The sequence below is a fragment of the Salvelinus fontinalis genome, chromosome 1 (genome assembly GCF_029448725.1).
Source record: "Salvelinus fontinalis isolate EN_2023a chromosome 1, ASM2944872v1, whole genome shotgun sequence".
Classification (NCBI taxonomy): Eukaryota; Metazoa; Chordata; class Actinopteri; order Salmoniformes; family Salmonidae; genus Salvelinus; species Salvelinus fontinalis.
In genome coordinates this window covers 4,631,720-4,651,719 of record NC_074665.1, presented here as the reverse complement: position 1 = coordinate 4,651,719, position 20,000 = coordinate 4,631,720, and the positions used below count along the sequence as shown (strand labels likewise).

The 20,000-nt window shown below is 43.3% G+C and overlaps 1 protein-coding gene across 1 annotated transcript in view; it reads right to left on the bottom strand.

Annotated features, from left to right (window-relative positions):
• LOC129867252 (uncharacterized) overlaps window positions 1-20,000 on the bottom strand; it is a gene marked incomplete at its 3' end in the record, with an annotated part of 142,645 nt that overhangs the window by 83,727 nt on the left and 38,918 nt on the right. Inside the window, 1 exon segment of the mRNA XM_055940571.1 lies at window positions 10,462-11,298. Coding sequence (XP_055796546.1) covers window positions 10,462-11,298 — 837 coding nt within the window.

Here is a 20,000-nt window from a genome sequence, read left to right as displayed (position 1 = left end):
CACACACAAACATTGCCCATTCATTGGATAGAAGCAGTGGAATACTGGGAAAGTAGACAGTCTGAAATATGAGAAGTACTAGTCCATTGTTCACTCCTGGGAAAGTAGTGTAGAATGACTGAGACTCCATGGACTTGCAGTGTCTGGAGTTACACCAGGAATTTGACAAGGGCCAGGTCAGGTACTGTAGCTCTACCTGAATAAACAAGGATCCAGTCATACAAATCATTCCACTCATCCCAGTCCAGTACAGTATTATGGGGGGCAAAACATGTTGTACTAGAAGTGTTCCTTTACACACAACGAGATATGATTCAAATATGGAGAATTGGAAAATCAAAACGCACATTAACACACGTGACACATATTTATACAACGGGTGGGTCTAATCCTGAATGTTGATTGGTTAAAAGCGCATTCCAGCCGGTGTCTATTCCACAAGTTACCACCGGCTAAATCTACGAGGTTAAAACGCCTCTTTACTCTGTTCCATCTGACTGAGCAATCCACTGGCTCATCGGTGGTGTAAAACGTACTCAATTGTCATACTTGAGAAAATGTGAAGATACCGTAATAGAAAATGAAAAATAATAAAATAGTAAAATAATACTTGAATAAAAGTCTAAAAGTATCAAAATTAAAGGAAATTGCTAAAAATGTACTTAAATATCAAAAGTAAAATGATAAACCATTTCAGATTCCTTTTATTAAGCAAAGCGTACGGCACAATTTGTATTCTTTTTGGCGGGACGGAGAGCCAGGGGCACACTCCAACACTTAGACATCATTCACAAACTAGGCATTTGTGTTTAGTGAGTCTGTCAGATCAGAGGCAGTAGGGATGACCAGGGATGTTCTCTTGATAAGTGTGTGAATTAGACCATTTTCCTGTCCTGCTAAGCATTCAAAATGGAACGAGTACTTTTGGGTGTCAGAGAAAATGTATGGAGTAAAAAGTATATTATTTTCTTTAGGAATGTAGTGAAGTAAAAGTTGTCAAAAATATAAATAGTAATGTGGAGTACAGATACCCCCAAAAAACTACTTAAGTAGTACTTTAAAGTATTTTTACTCAGGTACTTTACACCACTGACATTTTATATACTATATCTCAACAATAAAAGCATCTATATATTATCCTACATTTAGTTTAGACTAGCAATTGGTTTTCAACAGCGGAGATTTGTACAAACATTGCTGTCTTTCTGTCCGACATTTCTAACATTGTCTCAATATTGAAATTCAATCTCCAGATTGTCCCATAGAAATGAAGGAGGCGGGACGAGACAGACAGGCTGCTTTTCTCAGCCAATTGAAATCATGAATCAGCATCATTTTTTATGGATATCTATAAAGAAATGTCAATAGAAAATAGGAAATGCAGCTGGTTTGCTGTCATTTCAGCTTCAGTTTTGAAGCAATTGTGTTAGCTGTGTAGTTGTGTTAGCTGTGTAGTTGTGTTAGCTGTGTAGTTGCGTTAGCTGTGTAGTTGAGTTAGCTGTGTAGTTGCGTTAACTGTGTAGTTGCGATAGCTGTGTAGTCGCGTTAGCTGTGTAGTTGCGTTAGCTGTGTAGTTGCGTTAGCTGTGTGGTTGTGTTAGCTGTGTAGTTGCGTTAGCTGTGTAGTTGCGTTAGCTGTGTAGTTGCGTTAGCTGTGTAGTTGCGTTAACTGTGTAGTTGCGTTAGCTGTGTAGTTGCGTTAGCTGTGTAGTTGGCTAGCTGTGTAGTTGGCTAGCTCCTCTGAACGGTGTCCAGTGGTCCGGATTAGCTCAGTTGGTAGAGCATGACTCTTGCACCACCAGGGTTATAGGTTCGATTCCTGGGACGACCCATGTGTAAAATCAATACACGTAATTCGCATTAGATAACACTCATCTGCAAAATGGCATATCTTAGAGCAAATTTCTATCCCAGGTGAAATCACACTTCATTAGCTCATTGTTTTGGATGTATCACACACACAAAAAAACATTGCTGTTATTCTGGCTGCGCTGTTGGACATGACTGTGTTAGCTGAAGTTGGTTAGCTCGCACGCAAGGAATACGAACGCTGCCAGCCATCGTGACAACGGAACATTTAGGCTGAACGACTGAGTCGCGTCCGTAGATACAGAACATAAAGACTGAACAACTAGGTCGCGTCCATAGATACAGAACAAAAAGACTGAACGACTGGGTCGCGTCCATAGATACAGAACAAAAAGACTGAACGACTGAGTCGCGTCCGTAGATACAGAACAAAAAGACTGAACGACTGGGTCACGTCTATAGATACAGAACAAAAAGACTGAACGATTGGGTCGCGTCCATAGATACAGAACAAAAAGACTGAACGATTGGGTCGCGTCCATAGATACAGAACAAGAAGACTGAACGACTGGGTCGGGTCCATAGATACAGAACAAAAAGACTGAACGACTGAGTCGCGTCCGTAGATACAGAACAAAAAGACTGAACGACTGGGTCACGTCTATAGATACAGAACAAAAAGACTGAACGATTGGGTCGCGTCCATAGATACAGAACAAAAAGACTGAACGATTGGGTCGCGTCCATAGATACAGAACAAGAAGACTGAACGACTGGGTCGGGTCCATAGATACAGAACAAAAAGACTGAACGACTGGGTCGCGTCCACAGATACAGAACAAAAAGACTGAACGACTGAGTCGCGTCCGTGGATACAGAACATAAAGACTGAACGACTGGGTCGCGTCCATAGATACAGAACAAAAAGACTGAACGACTGGGTCGCGTCCATAGATACAGAACAAAAAGACTGAACGACTGGGTCACGTCCGTGGATACAGAACATAAAGACTGAACGACTGGGTCGCGTCCGTAGATACAGAACAAAAAGACTGAACGACTGGGTCGCGTCTCTGGCAACCGAACCGATAGAACGAACGACCAGCCGGCTTGGGTAGCAACCCTAGATTTGTTGTCGGGACTATATCTTGCGGAAGGATGAAATAGTATAAAGAAATTAATCAAAATAACATTTTGAATGAAAATATGTCAATCATTATTTAAAATATGTTGGTAACCCGTTGTATAAAAGTGATAATGCCATCAAAGCCGGTGTTTGGAGGATATATTGGCACGGTTTACCGGCCCGATACGAAACAACACCCGATATATCCTACAAACACCGGTTTCTCAGGAATTGTCACTTTTAAGTATCCACACAGACGTTCAATAGCAATGATCCCGATGGGATTGTTGCCTGTCAGTCAACAGTCCAAATCCCAATAGTCTGGTAATCACTAACCAGGAACTCATTCAACTGGAGAGGACCCCCGTTTTACAGTAATGAAGCGAAACAGGCTACTGAAGGAAGACAATCAATAGACACAAAAGTAGTATAAAGTAAAGCATTAAGATAGTAGGTGTGTGAATGAGCTGGTCAGTTTCCGTTAGCGGTCTTCATCAAAGTCCATATAGACTTAGCTTTTAAACACCGAGGTATAATGTTGGAATGGTTGACGAGAACCACTTATGTGTTGTGATTTATAATGCTTCACACTGCATGAGGACCACACACAGACACAGACACACAGACACACACAGACACACACACACACAGACACACACAGACACACACACACACAGACACACACAGATACACACAGACACAGACACAGACACAAACAGACACACACAGACACACACACACACAAATGACACAACACACACAGTAGCAGCAACATCAGCCCATGCACTTCTGCTAACCCCTCAGCAGCTGAGAAAGTAAGGGAATAAATCTTTCAAGCGAGGCAGGGCGCTGGAAGTTATTTAATTGGCAGGTTTTTATTTCTGTGAAAGATTCATAACCTTGGTCTGCGTGGTGAATTGTGGGTCGCCAGATGTTCCCGAGTGACGCAGCGGTCTAAGGCACTGCAGCTCGGCGCTAGAGGCATCACTACAGTCCCCTGGTTCAAATCTAGACTGCATCACAACCGGCCGTGATTGGGAGTCCCATAGGGCGGTGCACAATTGGCCCAGTGTCGTCCGAGTTTGGCCCAGCATCGTCCGGGTTTGGCCCAGCGTCGTCCGGGTCTGGCCCAACGTCGTCCGGGTTTGGCCCAGCGTCGTCCGGGTTTGGCCCAGTGTCGTCCGGGTTTGGCTGGGGTAGGCCGTCATTGTAGATAAGAATGTTGTTCTGAACTGACTTGCCTAGTTAAAATAAAGGTTAAAGAAATAAAACAATATGTAAATGTGTTAACAGCAGATGAAGAGGATTGATTCAAAGGCCCGTACTTAAACCCAGGTTGGAGGAAGACCGCCTACAGGGTTTCATGGAGGCACAGTCCTATAAGATCTCCCCTCGCTGAGGAGTGAAACCTTTTCTTAGATAAAGAGTTCAGAAATGTGAATATCCCACTAAATCCTCTCAACAGTAAGAGAGCTAAAAGGAGAGAGCGAGCTGCGGCTTTTTTCAGCCTCGTCTATTCATCTCTCAGAAGGGCTGATGGGCATACAGCCTTTCTGTTCAGCCTCGTCTCTGGCCGTCTGTCTGTACGTCCGAAGGAGCCTAGAGCAAGAACCTGCTGATGGACATACAGCCTTTCTGTTCAGCCTCGTCTCTGGCCGTCTGTCTGTACGTCCGAAGGAGCCTAGAGCAAGAACCTGCTGATGGACATACAGCCTTTCTGTTCAGCCTCGTCTCTGGCCGTCTGTCTGTACGTCTGAAGGAGCCTAGAGCAAGAACCTGCTGATGGACATACAGCCTTTCTGTTCAGCCTCGTCTCTGGCCGTCTGTCTGTACGTCTGAAGGAGCCTAGAGCAAGAACCTGCTTCTCCCTGTTTATATCCCATAAGACCCTCTCACAGGGTTGCTGTCCTGGGGCTATGTACACACAATGGGTCAACTTAGAATTACATTTTGTCTTTTATTTAGGTTCTTACAGTATATTGTAGTAAATCCTCCGACATGTGATTTTCACAACACATTCATCTAAATATTTCTCTCATCGCCCGAGTCGTAGTTTTAATCAAAGTATTATTTAGTCTCCCTAATACTCCGTTGGTCTCAGAGTTTATACCCTCCAACAGCTGCACAACTACAGTTAACCCTTTGACTAAACTTAACCTTACTCAATGGTCTTGTGGTTAGAGTGCCCTGAGATCGGAAGGGTTGGGAGTTCAATCCCAAACACTGGTAAAATGGGACAGCTGCTTCTCTGTTTGGCACTCAGCATTAAGGAGATGGATTGGGGGTAAGGACCTGTGATAGACTAGTGTCCTGTCCAGGGGGTGTCCTGTACATCAAGCTGTCTCTACAGAAACAGGAGATAGACTAGTGTCCTGTCCAGGGGGTGTCCTGTACATCAAGCTGTCTCTCTACAGAAACAGGAGATAGACTAGTGTCCTGTCCAGGGGGTGTCCTGTACATCAAGCTGTCTCCCAACAGAAACAGGAGATAGACTAGTGTCCAGTCCAGGGGGTGTCCTGTACATCAAGCTGCCTCACACTACAGTAACAGGAGATAGACTAGTGTCCTGACCAGGGGGTGTCCTGTCATCATGCCATACCTCTTTATCTCCCTAGACTCTATCATCATGCCATACCTCTTTATCTCCCTAGACTCTGTCATCATGCCATACCTCTTTATCTCCCTAGCCTCTATCACTGATATGTGTTTCTCTCCCAAGTCACTGTGTCTCTTCAATTACCATAATTATAGATATGATCCTCCCCATTCACAGCCAATTGCAGGGCTACTCCTTCCACCTCTCTTCCACAGCCAATAGCAGGGCTCCTTGTTGCTACCCTCTTGGCTCTGCTTCCCTCTCTGCTTCTATTCTATTTACACATCATCATAAATAATAGCTACCGCCGCTGCACCACTCTTCACTAGCCTGCAGTAGCACTAGCACTAGCCCAGCCTCCCATGGCACTGTTTTCACTGGGAGAAAGGGGTTATTATGAATGTGTGTATGCCAAGTTCATGCAGCTCTACCCCCAGGATACAACAAAAAAAAACATCTAGAACTATATTCTGTAAGATCTCTAAGATGTACGACTCTTCTCTAAAACACTGGGCTAGGTATATATATATATATATATATATATATATATATATATATATATATATATATATATATATATATATATATGTGGTTTTCATAGATGTATGAATGCCAAATAGGATGTAGTAGTACTACAATTACAGGTAGGCTTACAGTATGCTACATGACATATGCAAAAAAGAAAGTATATAATTGAAAGCCACAAAATGTAACTTTTTCGGGCGACCTGACCCAAATTCACATAGAAATCTGAGTTATAGATCTGCCATTCTCATTGACAGCAAGCCTGAGAAGCAGTATATCTGTTCTATGTGCTCTATTTCTATGCTTCCCATTCTTAAGTTTTGTTTTTTGTGTCTTCAAATTGTGGCTTAAAACAGTTGAAACACAACATATATATATATATATAATATATATATATATATATATATATATATATATATATATATAAAATATAAATGCAACATGCAACAATTTCACTGATTTTACTCAGTTACAGTTCATATAAGGAAATCAGTCAATTGAAATAAATTCATTAGGCCCTAATCTATGGATTTCACATGACTGGGAATACAGATGTGCATGTGATGGTCACAGATTCTTTAAGAAAATTGGCCATCACATGGTATTTTTGTCATTGTAAATAAGAATTGGTTCTTATCTGACTTTAAAAAAATAAGTATTTTGTGTATTCAAATTGCCATAGATAAAATGCAATTATGCCTGCCCATACCATAACCCCACAGCCACCATGGGGCACTCTGTTCACAACGTTGACATCAGCAAACCGCTCACCCACACGACGCCGTACATGTGGTCTGCGGTTGTGAGATCGGTTGGAGGTGCAAAATTCTCTAAAACAACGTTGGAGGCGGCTTATGGTAGAGAAAGGAACATTCAAATCTCTGGCAACAGCTCTGGTGGACCTTCCTGCAGTCAGCATGCCAATGGCATGCTCCCTCAAAACTTGAGACATCTGTGTTATTGTGTTGTGTGACAAAATTGCACATTTTAGTGGCGGTTTTTTGTCCTCGGCACAAGGTGCACCTGTGTAATGATCATTAATCAGCCTCTTGATATGACACACTTGTCAGGTGGATGGATCTTGGCAAAGGTGAAATGCTCACTAAAAGGGATGTAAACAAATTTTAGCACAACATTTGAGAGAAATAAGCTTTTTGTGTGTATGGGGAAAAACATTTATACATGTATTTTCAGCTCATCATTTTTTTTACATTTATATTTTTGTTCAGTGTATTTCACAGCGGTTTTAAATGGTACAATGATTCTCTGCACATAAACTGAAACTGAATTTTAACAACCAGGAAATGGTGGAGCGATTTATGCATACCCTAGTCCATCTTTAATATATAGTAGTGGATGAGATGGACTGATGAGGTAAACTACATGACCAAATGTATATGGACACCTGCTCGTTAAACATCTCATTCCCAAATCCTGGGCATTAATATAACAGCCTCCACTCTTCTGAGAAGGATTTTTATGCGCTTCGGCACTTGGCGGTTCCGTTCTGTGAGCTTGTGTGGTCTACCACTTCGCGGCTAAGCCGTTGTTGCTCTTAGACGTTTTCTCTTCACAATAACAGCACTTACAGTTGACCGGGGCAGAAATGTGATGAACTGCCTTTTTTGGAAAGGTGGCATCCTAGGACGGTGCCACGTTGAAAGTCACTAAGCTCTTCAGCACGGGTCATTCGCCTGACAATGTTTGTCTATGGAGATTGCATGGCTGTGTGCTCCATTTTATACACCTGTAGGCAACGGGTGTGGCTGAAATAGCCGAATCCACTAATTTGAAGGGGTGTCCACATACTTTTGTACATATAGTGCATGTCTTAGCTGGGATTGTCTATGCACGCTGCCCCATAGAAATAGAATAATTTTACTTCCTGTTTGGCCCCAATAGGTACACTCACAATGGCTGCCAGTCCACCCATGATGCCATCATCAATTTGAAGGGGGAAACCCAATCTGTGGATTGTGTTTCTATGTAGTGCACCATCTAACTGCGTAGCGCAGACAGCAGGGTGCAGAGAGACAGGCTGTGAATACTCTGACAGGGTTGATATGACATCATTGGGTCATACCTGCCCTCTGCTGGTGGAATATGGAAGTGCATGGTGGAAAAACACGATTACAAGGGATTATGTACTTATCAAGTCCAGTCAACTCACACACACACACACACACACACACTTGCATCCACGTGGGGGCCTAAAAATGTATTTCCATTCAAAAAACTATTTTCCCTAACCTCTAACCTTAAACCTTACCCTAGCCCTTACCCTAAACCTTTACCCTAGCCCTTACCCTAACCCTTTACCCTGGCCCTTACCCTAACCCTTACCCTTTACACTAGCCCTTACCCTTTACCCTATCCCTTACCCTATCCCTTACCCTTTACACTAGCCCTTACCCTAACCCTTTACCCTAGCACTTACCCTAACCCTTTACCCTAGCCCTTACCCTAACCCTTTACCCTAGCCCTTACCCTAAACCTTTACCCTAGCCCTTACCCTAACCCTTTACCCTAGCCATTACTCTAACCCTTTACCCTAGCCCTTACCCTAACCCTTTACCCTAACCCTTACCCTTTACCCTAGCCCTTACCCTAACCCTTACCCTAACCCTTTACCCTAACCCTTACCCTTTACCCTAGCCCTTACCCTAACCCTTTACCCTAACCCTTACCCTAACCCTTTAACCTAGCCCTTACCCTAACCCTTTACCCTATCCCTTACCCTAACCCTTTACCATAGCCCTTACCCTAGCCCTTACCCTAGCCCTTACCCTAACCCTTTACCCTAGCCCTTACCCTAACCCTTTACCCTAGCCCTTACCCTTTACCCTAACCCTTTACCCTAACCCTTTACCCTAACCCTTTACCCTAGCCCTTTACCCTAACCCTTTACCCTAGCCCTTTACCCTAACCCTTTACCCTAGCCCTTTACCCTAGCCCTTACCCTAACCCTTCACCCTAGCCCTTACCCTAACCCTTTACCCTAACCCTTACCCTTTACCCTAGCCCTTACCCTAACCCTTTACCCTATCCCTTACCCTAACCCTTTACCCTAGCCCTTACCCTAACCCTTTACCCTAGCCCTTACCCTTTACCCTAACCCTTTACCCTAGCCCTTTACCCTAGCCCTTACCCTAACCCTTTACCCTAGCCCTTACCCTAACCCTTTAACCTAGCCCTTACCCTAACCCTTTACCCTAGCCCTTACCCTAACCCTTTACCCTAGCCCTTACCCTAATTGTAACCCTAACCATAATTGTAATCGTAACCTAATTCTAATCCCTAAGCTTAAAATAGCCCTTTTCCTCACGGGGACCTGGGAAATGTCCCCACGAGGGAGAATTTTCCTTGTTTACTATCCTTGTGAGGATAGTTATAGAAGCCCACACATCAGCTCTCACTAAGCCTACAACACACATCTCTCTGTCTCTCTCTGTCTCTCTCTGTCTCTCTCTCTGTCTCTCTCTCTGTCTCTCTCTCTGTCTCTCTCTCTGTCTCTCTCTCTGTCTCTGTCTCTCTCTCTCTCTCTCACTCTCTCTCTTTCACTCTCTCAAGCTCTCTCTCTCTCAAGCTCTCTCTCTCAAGCTCTCTCTCTTTCACTCTCTCTCTTTCACTCTCTCTCTCTCAAGCTCTCTCTCTTTCACTCTCTCTCTCTCAAGCTCTCTCTCTTTCACTCTCTCTCTCTCAAGCTCTCTCTCTTTCACTCTCTCTCTCTCAAGCTCTCTCTCTTTCACTCTCTCTCTCTCAAGCTCTCTCTCAAGCTCTCTCTCTCTTTCACTCTCAAGCTCTCTCTCTTTCACTCTCTCTCTCTCAAGCTCTCTCTCTTTCACTCTCTCTCTCTCAAGCTCTCTCTCTTTCACTCTCTCTGAAATCAAAATTCTAACCTAACAGGACTGGAGCAGAATGTTCAACTGGAAAAGTTTCGAAACATAAATAATCACTGTCAAGTGCACTCAACTCAAATAAATGTGTTCTTAGAGAGAACAATGGGTTACTTAGGTTAAATAAAGGTTAAATAAATTTTTTTTAAATAAAATACTATACAATTGAGTTATCACCCAAGCTGGCCTTATTCTATTGACGTGGTTAAGATGGGACTGGTACGTGTTGTTGGAGAAGCTGGTCTCTGTAATTCAAGTGTGCAAAGCTGTCATCAAGGCAAAGGGTGGCTACTTTGAAGAATCTCAAAATATATGATATATTTTTATTTGTTTAACACTTTAACACTTTGACTTGATTCCATATGTGTTATTTCATAGTTTTGATGTCTTCACTATTATTTTACAAAATAAAGAAATAACCCTGGAATAAGTAGGTGTGTCCAAACGTTTGACTGGTACTGTAGACGCGTATGACACTGGTCCAATATAGCAACATAGAGGTAACCATACCTGGGTGTAGGGTCACAGGGGTCACAGGATGCAGGGGTGGAGGTGGTGTCCTCTTCACGGGGTGGAGGTTGAGGTGGGAAGGCTGAGGGTTCTGATGAGACTTCTGTCGAGGGTTCAGAGAATGTTGTGGTAGTGAATGTGGTGTCCCGACTCTCAGAGGGTGGAGGTACAGGTAGAGGCGGGACAACCGAGGCTGCTGCAAGGGCTGCAGGTGGGGAAGAAGCCTGGGCTGCAGGTGGGGAAGAAGCCTGGGATGCAGGTGGGGAAGACGCCTGGGCTGCAGGTGGGGAAGAAGCCTGGGCTTCTGCTGGAGCCTGGGGGGATGCAGGAAGTGGTCTGTCGAGCTCAGTCGACTGGAGCTCTGGGGGCGGCCTCTCTTGCGGAGTGGGAGGAGGGGTGGGAAAATCTTCCTGAAGGTAGGTAGGGAGGGCAGGAGGGTACTGGAAGACTTGTCCAGGAGACGTGGGAGGAGGAGGGGAGGAGGTGACAGTGGGAGGAGGTAGGGAGGAGGGGATAGGGGGAGGAGGTGGGGAGGAGGTGACAGGGGGAGGAGGTGGGAAGGAGGTGACAGGGGGAGGAGGTGGGGAGGAGGTGACAGGGGGAGGAGGTGGGGAGGAGGTGACAGGGGAAGGAGGTGGGGAGGAGGTGACAGGGGGAGGTGGTGGGGAGGAGGTGACAGGGGGAGGAGAAGGGGAGGAGGTGGCAGGGGGAGGAGGTGGGGAGTAGGTGGCAGGGGGAGGAGGTGGGGAGGAGGTGACAGGGGGAGGAGGTGGGGAGGAGGTGAAAGAAGGAGCCTTACTCCTCTCCTCAGTCTGCTCAGCCTCTGTCAGGGAGGACCTGGACAGAACAGGAGGGAGACAAGTGGATTAACAAACTACACACACAAACATACACATAATTGTTGGCTGTTTGGTTTGGTATAGTGTGGTGTGCTATGGTGTGGTGTGGTGTGGTATGGTATAGTGTGGTGTGGTATAGTGTGGCATGGTGTGGTATGGTATGGTAGAGCGTGGTATGGTAGAGCATGGTATTGTGTGGTGTGGTATGGTGTGGTGTGGTATGGTATAGTGTGGTGTGGTATAGAGTGGTATGGTAGAGCGTGATATAGTGTGGTATGGTATAGTGTGGTATGGTATAGTGTGGTATGGTATAGAGTGGTATGGTATGGTATGGTATAGTGTGGTATGGTATAGTGTGGTATGGTGTGGTATGGTATGGTAGAGCGTGGTATGGTAGAGCATGGTATGGTATGGTGTGGTATGGTATAGTGTGGTGTGGTATAGAGTGGTATGGTATGGTGTGGTATAGTGTGGTATGGTATAGTGTGGTATGGTGTGGTGTGGTATGGTGTGGTATAGTGTGGTATGGTATATTGTGGTATGGTATAGAGTGGTATGGTATAGTGTGGTATGGTATAGTGTGGTATGGTATATTGTGGTATGGTATAGTGTGGTATGGTGTGGTATAGTGTGGTATGGTATATTGTGGTATGGTATAGAGTGGTATGGTATAGTGTGGTATGGTATAGTGTGGTATGGTATATTGTGGTATGGTATAGTGTGGTATGGTATAGTGTGTATTGGTATAGTGTGGTATGGTATAGTGTGGTATGGTATAGAGTGGTATGGTATAGAGTGGTATGGTGTGGTTTGGTATGGTATAGTGTGGTATAGTATAGAGTGGTATGGTATAGTGTGGTGTGGTATAGTGTGGTATGGTATAGAGTGGTATGGTGTGGTTTGGTATGGTATAGTGTGGTATAGTATAGAGTGGTATGGTATAGTGTGGTGTGGTATAGTGTGGTATGGTATAGAGTGGTATGGTGTGGTTTGGTATGGTATAGTGTGGTATGGTATAGAGTGGTATGGTATAGTGTGGTATGGTATAGTGTGGTATGGTATAGAGTGGTGTGGTATAGAGTGGTATGGTGTGGTTTGGTATGGTATAGAGTGGTATGGTATAGAGTGGTATGGTATAGTGTGGTATGGTATGATATAGTGTGGTATGGTACAGTGTGGTATGGTATAGAGTGGTGTGGTATAGAGTGGTATGGTGTGGTTTGGTATGGTATAGAGTGGTATGGTATAGAGTGGTATGGTATATTGTGGTATGGTATAGTGTGGTATGGTATGGTGTGGTATGGTATAGAGTGGTATGGTATAGTGTGGTATGGTATAGAGTGGTATGGTATAGAGTGGTATGGTATAGAGTGGTATGGTATAGTGTGGTATGGTATAGAGTGGTGTGGTATAGAGTGGTATGGTATAGAGTGGTATGGTATAGTGTGGTATGGTATAGAGTGGAAAGGTATAGAGTGGTATGGTATAGAGTGGTATGGTATAGTGTGGCATGGTATAGAGTGGTATGGTATAGAGTGGTATGGTATAGAGTGGTATGGTATAGTGTTGTATGGTATAGAGTGGTGTGGTATGGTGTGGTATTGTATAGTGTGGTATGGTATGGTATAGTGTGGTATGGTATGGTATAGAGTGGTATGGTATGGTATAGTGTGGTATGGTATAGAGTGGTGTGGTATGGTATGGTATAGTGTGGTATGGTATGGTATAGTGTGGTATGGTATGGTATAGTGTTGTATGGTATAGAGTGGTGTGGTATGGTGTGGTATGGTATAGTGTGGTATGGTATGGTCTAGTGTGGTATGGTATAGAGTGGTGTGGTATGGTATAGAGTGGTATGGTATAGTGTGGTATGGTATAGTGTGGTATGGTATAGTGTGGTATGGTATAGAGTGGTATGGTATAGTGTGGTATGGTATAGTGTGGTATGGTATGGTATAGTGTTGTATGGTATAGAGTGGTGTGGTATGGTGTGGTATGGTATAGTGTGGTATGGTATGGTATAGTGTGGTATGGTATAGTGTGGTATGGTATAGAGTGGTATGGTATAGTGTGGTATGGTTTAGTGTGGTATGGTATAGAGTGGTATGGTATAGTGTGGTATGGTATAGTGTGGTATGGTATGGTATAGTGTTGTATGGTATAGAGTGGTGTGGTATAGTGTGGTATGGTATAGTGTGGTATGGTATAGAGTGGTATGGTATAGTGTGGTATGGTATAGTGTTGTATGGTATAGAGTGGTATGGTATAGTGTGGTGTGGTATGGTATAGTGTGGTATGGTATAGTGTGGTATGGTATAGAGTGGTGTGGTATGGTGTGGTATGGTATAGTGTGGTATAGTGTGGTATGGTATAGTGTGGTGTGGTATAGTGTGGTATAGTGTGGTATGGTATAGTGTGGCATGGTATGGTGTGGTATGGTATAGTGTGGTATGGTATAGTGTGGTATGGTATAGTGTGGTATGGTATAGTGTGGTATGGTATGGTGTGGTATGGTATAGTGTGGTATGGTATAGATTGGTATGGTATGGTATAGAGTGGTGTGGTATAGAGTGGTATGGTATAGTGTGGTATGGTATAGTGTGGTATGGTATGGTGTGGTATGGTATAGTGTGGTATAGTGTGGTATGGTATAGTGTGGTATGGTATAGAGTGGTATGGTATAGAGTGGTATGGTATAGTGTGGTATGGTATAGTGTGGTATGGTACAGTGTGGTATGGTATAGAGTGGTGTGGTATAGTGTGGTGTGGTATAGTGTGGTATGGTATAGAGTGGTATGGTATAGAGTGGTATGGTATAGTGTGGTATGGTATGGTATAGTGTGGTATGGTATAGTGTGGTATGGTATAGTGTGGTATAGTGTGGTATGGTATAGAGTGTTATGGTATAGAGTGGTATGGTATAGTGTGGTATGGTATAGTGTGGTATGGTATGGAGTGGTATGGTATAGAGTGGTATGGTATAGTGTGGTGTGGTATAGTGTGGTATGGTATAGAGTGGTATGGTATAGAGTGGTATGGTATAGTGTGGTATGGTATGGTATAGTGTGGTATGGTACAGTGTGGTATAGTGTGGTATGGTATAGAGTGTTATGGTATAGTGTGGTATGGTATAGTGTGGTATGGTATAGTGTGGTATGGTATAGTGTGGTATGGTATGGAGTGGTATGGTATAGAGTGGTGTGGTATAGTGTGGTATGGTATATAGTGGTGTGGTATAGAGTGGTATGGTGTGGTTTGGTATGGTATAGAGTGGTATGGTATAGAGTGGTATGGTATAGTGTGGTATGGTATGATATAGTGTGATATGGTATAGTGTGGTATGGTATAGAGTGGTGTGGTATAGAGTGGTATGGTGTGGTTTGGTATGGTATAGAGTGGTATGGTATAGAGTGGTATGGTATATTGTGGTATGGTATAGAGTGGTATGGTATAGAGTGGTATGGTATAGAGTGGTATGGTATAGTGTGGTATGGTATAGAGTGGTGTGGTATAGTGTGGTATGGTATAGAGTGGTGTGGTATAGAGTGGTATGGTATGGTGTGGTATGGTATAGTGTGGTATGGTATGGAGTGGTATGGTATAGAGTGGTATGGTATAGTGTGGTGTGGTATAGTGTGGTATGGTATAGAGTGGTATGGTATAGAGTGGTATGGTATAGTGTGGTATGGTATGGTATAGTGTGGTATGGTATAGTGTGGTATAGTGTGGTATGGTATAGAGTGTTATGGTATAGTGTGGTATGGTATAGTGTGGTATGGTATAGTGTGGTATGGTATAGTGTGGTATGGTATGGAGTGGTATGGTATAGAGTGGTGTGGTATAGTGTGGTATGGTATATAGTGGTGTGGTATAGAGTGGTATGGTGTGGTTTGGTATGGTATAGAGTGGTATGGTATAGAGTGGTATGGTATAGTGTGGTATGGTATGATATAGTGTGATATGGTATAGTGTGGTATGGTATAGAGTGGTGTGGTATAGAGTGGTATGGTGTGGTTTGGTATGGTATAGAGTGGTATGGTATAGAGTGGTATGGTATATTGTGGTATGGTATAGAGTGGTATGGTATAGAGTGGTATGGTATAGAGTGGTATGGTATAGTGTGGTATGGTATAGAGTGGTGTGGTATAGTGTGGTATGGTATAGAGTGGTGTGGTATAGAGTGGTATGGTATGGTGTGGTATGGTATAGAGTGGTGTGGTATAGTGTGGTATGGTATAGAGTGGTATGGTATAGAGTGGTATGGTATAGTGTGGTATGGTATAGAGTGGTGTGGTATAGAGTGGTATGGTATAGAGTGGTATGGTATAGTGTGGTATGGTATAGAGTGGTATGGTATAGAGTGGTATGGTATAGAGTGGTATGGTATAGTGTGGCATGGTATAGAGTGGTATGGTATAGAGTGGTATGGTATAGAGTGGTATGGTATAGTGTTGTATGGTATAGAGTGGTGTGGTATGGTGTGGTATTGTATAGTGTGGTATGGTATGGTATAGAGTGGTATGGTATGGTATAGTGTGGTATGGTATAGAGTGGTGTGGTATGGTATGGTATAGTGTGGTATGGTATGGTATAGTGTGGTATGGTATGGTATAGTGTTGTATGGTATAGAGTGGTGTGGTATAGAGTGGTGTGGTATGGTATAGAGTGGTATGGTATAATGTGGTATGGTATAGAGTGGTATGGTATGGTGTGGTATGGTATAGTGTGGTATGGTATGGTATAGTGTGGTATGGTATAGTGTGGTATGGTATGGTATAGTGTGGTATGGTATAGAGTGGTGTGGTATGGTATAGAGTGGTATGGTATAGTGTGGTAAGGTATAGTGTGGTATGGTATGGTATAGTGTGGTATGGTATAGTGTGGTATGGTATAGAGTGGTATGGTATAGTGTGGTATGGTTTAGTGTGGTATGGTATAGTGTTGTATGGTATAGAGTGGTGTGGTATGGTGTGGTATGGTATAGTGTGGTATGGTATGGTATAGTGTGGTATGGTATAGTGTGGTATGGTATAGAGTGGTATGGTATAGTGTGGTATGGTTTAGTGTGGTATGGTATAGAGTGGTATGGTATAGTGTGGTATGGTATAGTGTGGTATGGTATGGTATAGTGTTGTATGGTATAGAGTGGTGTGGTATGGTATAGTGTGGTATGGTATAGTGTGGTATGGTATAGAGTGGTATGGTATAGTGTGGTATGGTATAGTGTTGTATGGTATAGAGTGGTATGGTATAGTGTGGTATGGTATAGTGTGGTATGGTATGGTATAGTGTGGTATGGTATAGTGTGGTATGGTATGGTATAGTGTGGTATGGTATAGAGTGGTGTGGTATGGTGTGGTATGGTATAGTGTGGTATGGTATGGTATAGTGTGGTATGGTATAGTGTGGTGTGGTATAGTGTGGTATAGTGTGGTATGGTATAGTGTGGCATGGTATGGTTTGGTATGGTATAGTGTGGTATAGTGTGGTATGGTATAGTGTGGTATGGTATAGTGTGGTATGGTATGGTGTGGTATGGTATAGTGTGGTATGGTATAGATTGGTATGGTATGGTATAGAGTGGTGTGGTATAGAGTGGTATGGTATAGTGTGGTATGGTATAGTGTGGTATGGTATGGTGTGGTATGGTATAGTGTGGTATAGTGTGGTATGGTATAGTGTGGTATGGTATAGAGTGGTATGGTATAGAGTGGTATGGTATAGTGTGGTATGGTATAGTGTGGTATGGTATAGAGTGGTGTGGTATAGTGTGGTGTGGTATAGTGTGGTATGGTATAGAGTGGTATGGTATAGAGTGGTATGGTATAGTGTGGTATGGTATGGTATAGTGTGGTATGGTATAGTGTGGTATGGTATAGTGTGGTATAGTGTGGTATGGTATAGAGTGTTATGGTATAGAGTGGTATGGTATAGTGTGGTATGGTATAGTGTGGTATGGTATGGAGTGGTATGGTATAGAGTGGTATGGTATAGTGTGGTGTGGTATAGTGTGGTATGGTATAGAGTGGTATGGTATAGAGTGGTATGGTATAGTGTGGTATGGTATGGTATAGTGTGGTATGGTATAGTGTGGTATAGTGTGGTATGGTATAGAGTGTTATGGTATAGTGTGGTATGGTATAGTGTGGTATGGTATAGTGTGGTATGGTATGGAGTGGTATGGTATAGAGTGGTATGGTATAGTGTGGTATGGTATAGTGTGGTATAGTGTGGTATGGTATAGAGTGGTATGGTATAGAGTGGTATGGTATAGTGTGGTATAGTGTGGTATGGTGTGGTATGGTATAGTGTGGTATGGTATAGTGTGGTATAGTGTGGTATGGTATGGTATGGTATAGTGTGGTATGGTATAGTGTGGTATGGTATAGTGTGGTATGGTATGGTGTGGTATGGTATAGTGTGGTATAGTGTGGTATGGTATAGTGTGGTATGGTATAGAGTGGTATGGTATAGAGTGGTATGGTATAGTGTGGTATGGTATAGTGTGGTATGGTATAGTGTGGTATGGTATAGAGTGGTGTGGTATAGTGTGGTGTGGTATAGTGTGGTATGGTATAGTGTGGTATGGTATAGAGTGGTATGGTATAGTGTCGTGTGGTATAGTGTGGTATGGTATAGTGTGGTATGGTATAGAGTGGAATGGTATAGAGTGGTATGGTATAGTGTGGTATGGTATAGTGTGGTATAGTGTGGTATGGTATAGAGTTGTATGGTATAGAGTGGTATGGTATAGTGTGGTATGGTATAGTGTGGTATGGTATAGTGTGTTATGGTATAGTGTGGTATGGTATGGAGTGGTATGGTATAGAGTGGTATGGTATAGTGTGGTATGGTATAGTGTGGTATAGTGTGGTATGGTATAGAGTGGTATGGTATAGAGTGGTATGGTATAGAGTGGTATAGTGTGGTATGGTGTGTTATGGTATAGTGTGGTATGGTATAGTGTGGTATAGTGTGGTATGGTATAGTGTGGTATGGTATAGTGTGGTATGGTATAGTGTGGTATGGTATAGTGTGGTATGGTATGGTATGGTATAGAGTGGTTTGGTATAGTGTGGTATGGTATAGTGTGGTGTGGTATGGTATAGTGTGGTATGGTATAGTGTGGTGTGGTATAGTGTGGTATGGTATAGAGTGGTGTGGTATAGAGTGGTATGGTGTGGTTTGGTATGGTATAGAGTGGTATGGTATAGAGTGGTATGGTATAGTGTGGTACGGTCTGGTCTGGTGTATTGTGGTATAGTTTGGTGTGGTGTGGTATAGTTTGGTATAGTGTGGAATGGTATGGTATGTTATGGAATAGTGTGGTATGGTGTGGTATAGTGTGGTATGGTGTGGTATAGCGTGGTATGGTTTGGTATGGTTATGGTTATGGTATAGTGTGGGTTGGTATGGTATGGTATCATGTGGTATAGTGTGGAATGGTATGGTATGTTATGGTATAGTGTGGTATTGTTTGGTATACTGTGGTATGGTGTAGTATAGCATGGTATGGTGTGGTATGGTTGGGTATAGTGTTGTATGGTGTGGTATGGCGTGGTAGGGTTTGGTATAGTGTGGTATGGTATGGTATGGTGTGGTGTGGTATCGGGTGGTGTGGTATGGTGTGGTATGGTATAGTGTGGTATGGTTTGGTATGGTGTGGTGTGGTATCTTGTGGTGTGTTGTGGTATAGTTTGGTATGGTGCGGTATGGTATGGTATGGTATGGTGTGGTGTGGTATCCTGTGGTGTGTTGTGGTATAGTTTGGTATGGTGTGGTATGGTGTGATGTGGTGGGGTGTGGTATCTTGTGGTGTGTTGTGGTATAGTTTGGTATGGTGTGGTATGGTATGGTATGGTATGGTGTGGTGTGGTATCTTGTGGTGTGTTGTGGTATAGTTTGGTATGGTGTGGTATGGTGTGATGTGGTGGGGTGTGGTATCTTGTGGTGTGTTGTGGTATAGTTTGCTATGGTGTGGTATGGTATGGTATGGTATGGCGTGGTGTGGTATAGTGTGGTGTGGAATAGTGTGTTATAGTATGGTATTGTGTGGTATAGTGTGGTATGGTATTTTATGGTATGGTATGGTATGGTGTGGTATGGTTTTGTATGTTTTGGTATAGTGTGGAATGGTATTTTATGGTATGGTATGGTATGGTATAGTATGGTGTGGTATGGTTTTGTATGTTGTGGTATAGTGTGGTTGTATGATATGGTAGCCTAGTGTTTAGAGCGTTTGGCCAGTAACCGAAAGGATGCTGGATCGGATCTCAGAGCTGACAAGTTAAAAATCTGTCATTCGTTCCCTGAACAAGGCAGTTAACCCACTGTTCCCCGGTAGGCCATTATTGTAAATAAGAATTTGTTCTTAACTGACTTGCCCAGGTAAATAAAGATACAACCATACACATGAACAGCCAGACAGGAAACTCTTGTCCGACCACAACTTGACAAACCAACAGTCTCAGTCAGAATACAAACCTCCCAAAAAAAACAAAAGGTTCCTTCCAGCCAGTAGACAAAGTAACCTGTTTATAGTGCTCGTGTCCAGGCTCTAGTCTGTCGACAGTGGATACCAGCGGGTGAAGTGTGTTAGTTTGGCCCAGATCTAGCCATCAGTCCTTCAGACCTCCCGTTTTATCAGAAGGACTAAACTTCAGCTCTAATCTGACAGGCAGCTGTTGTGGTTCTCACCGG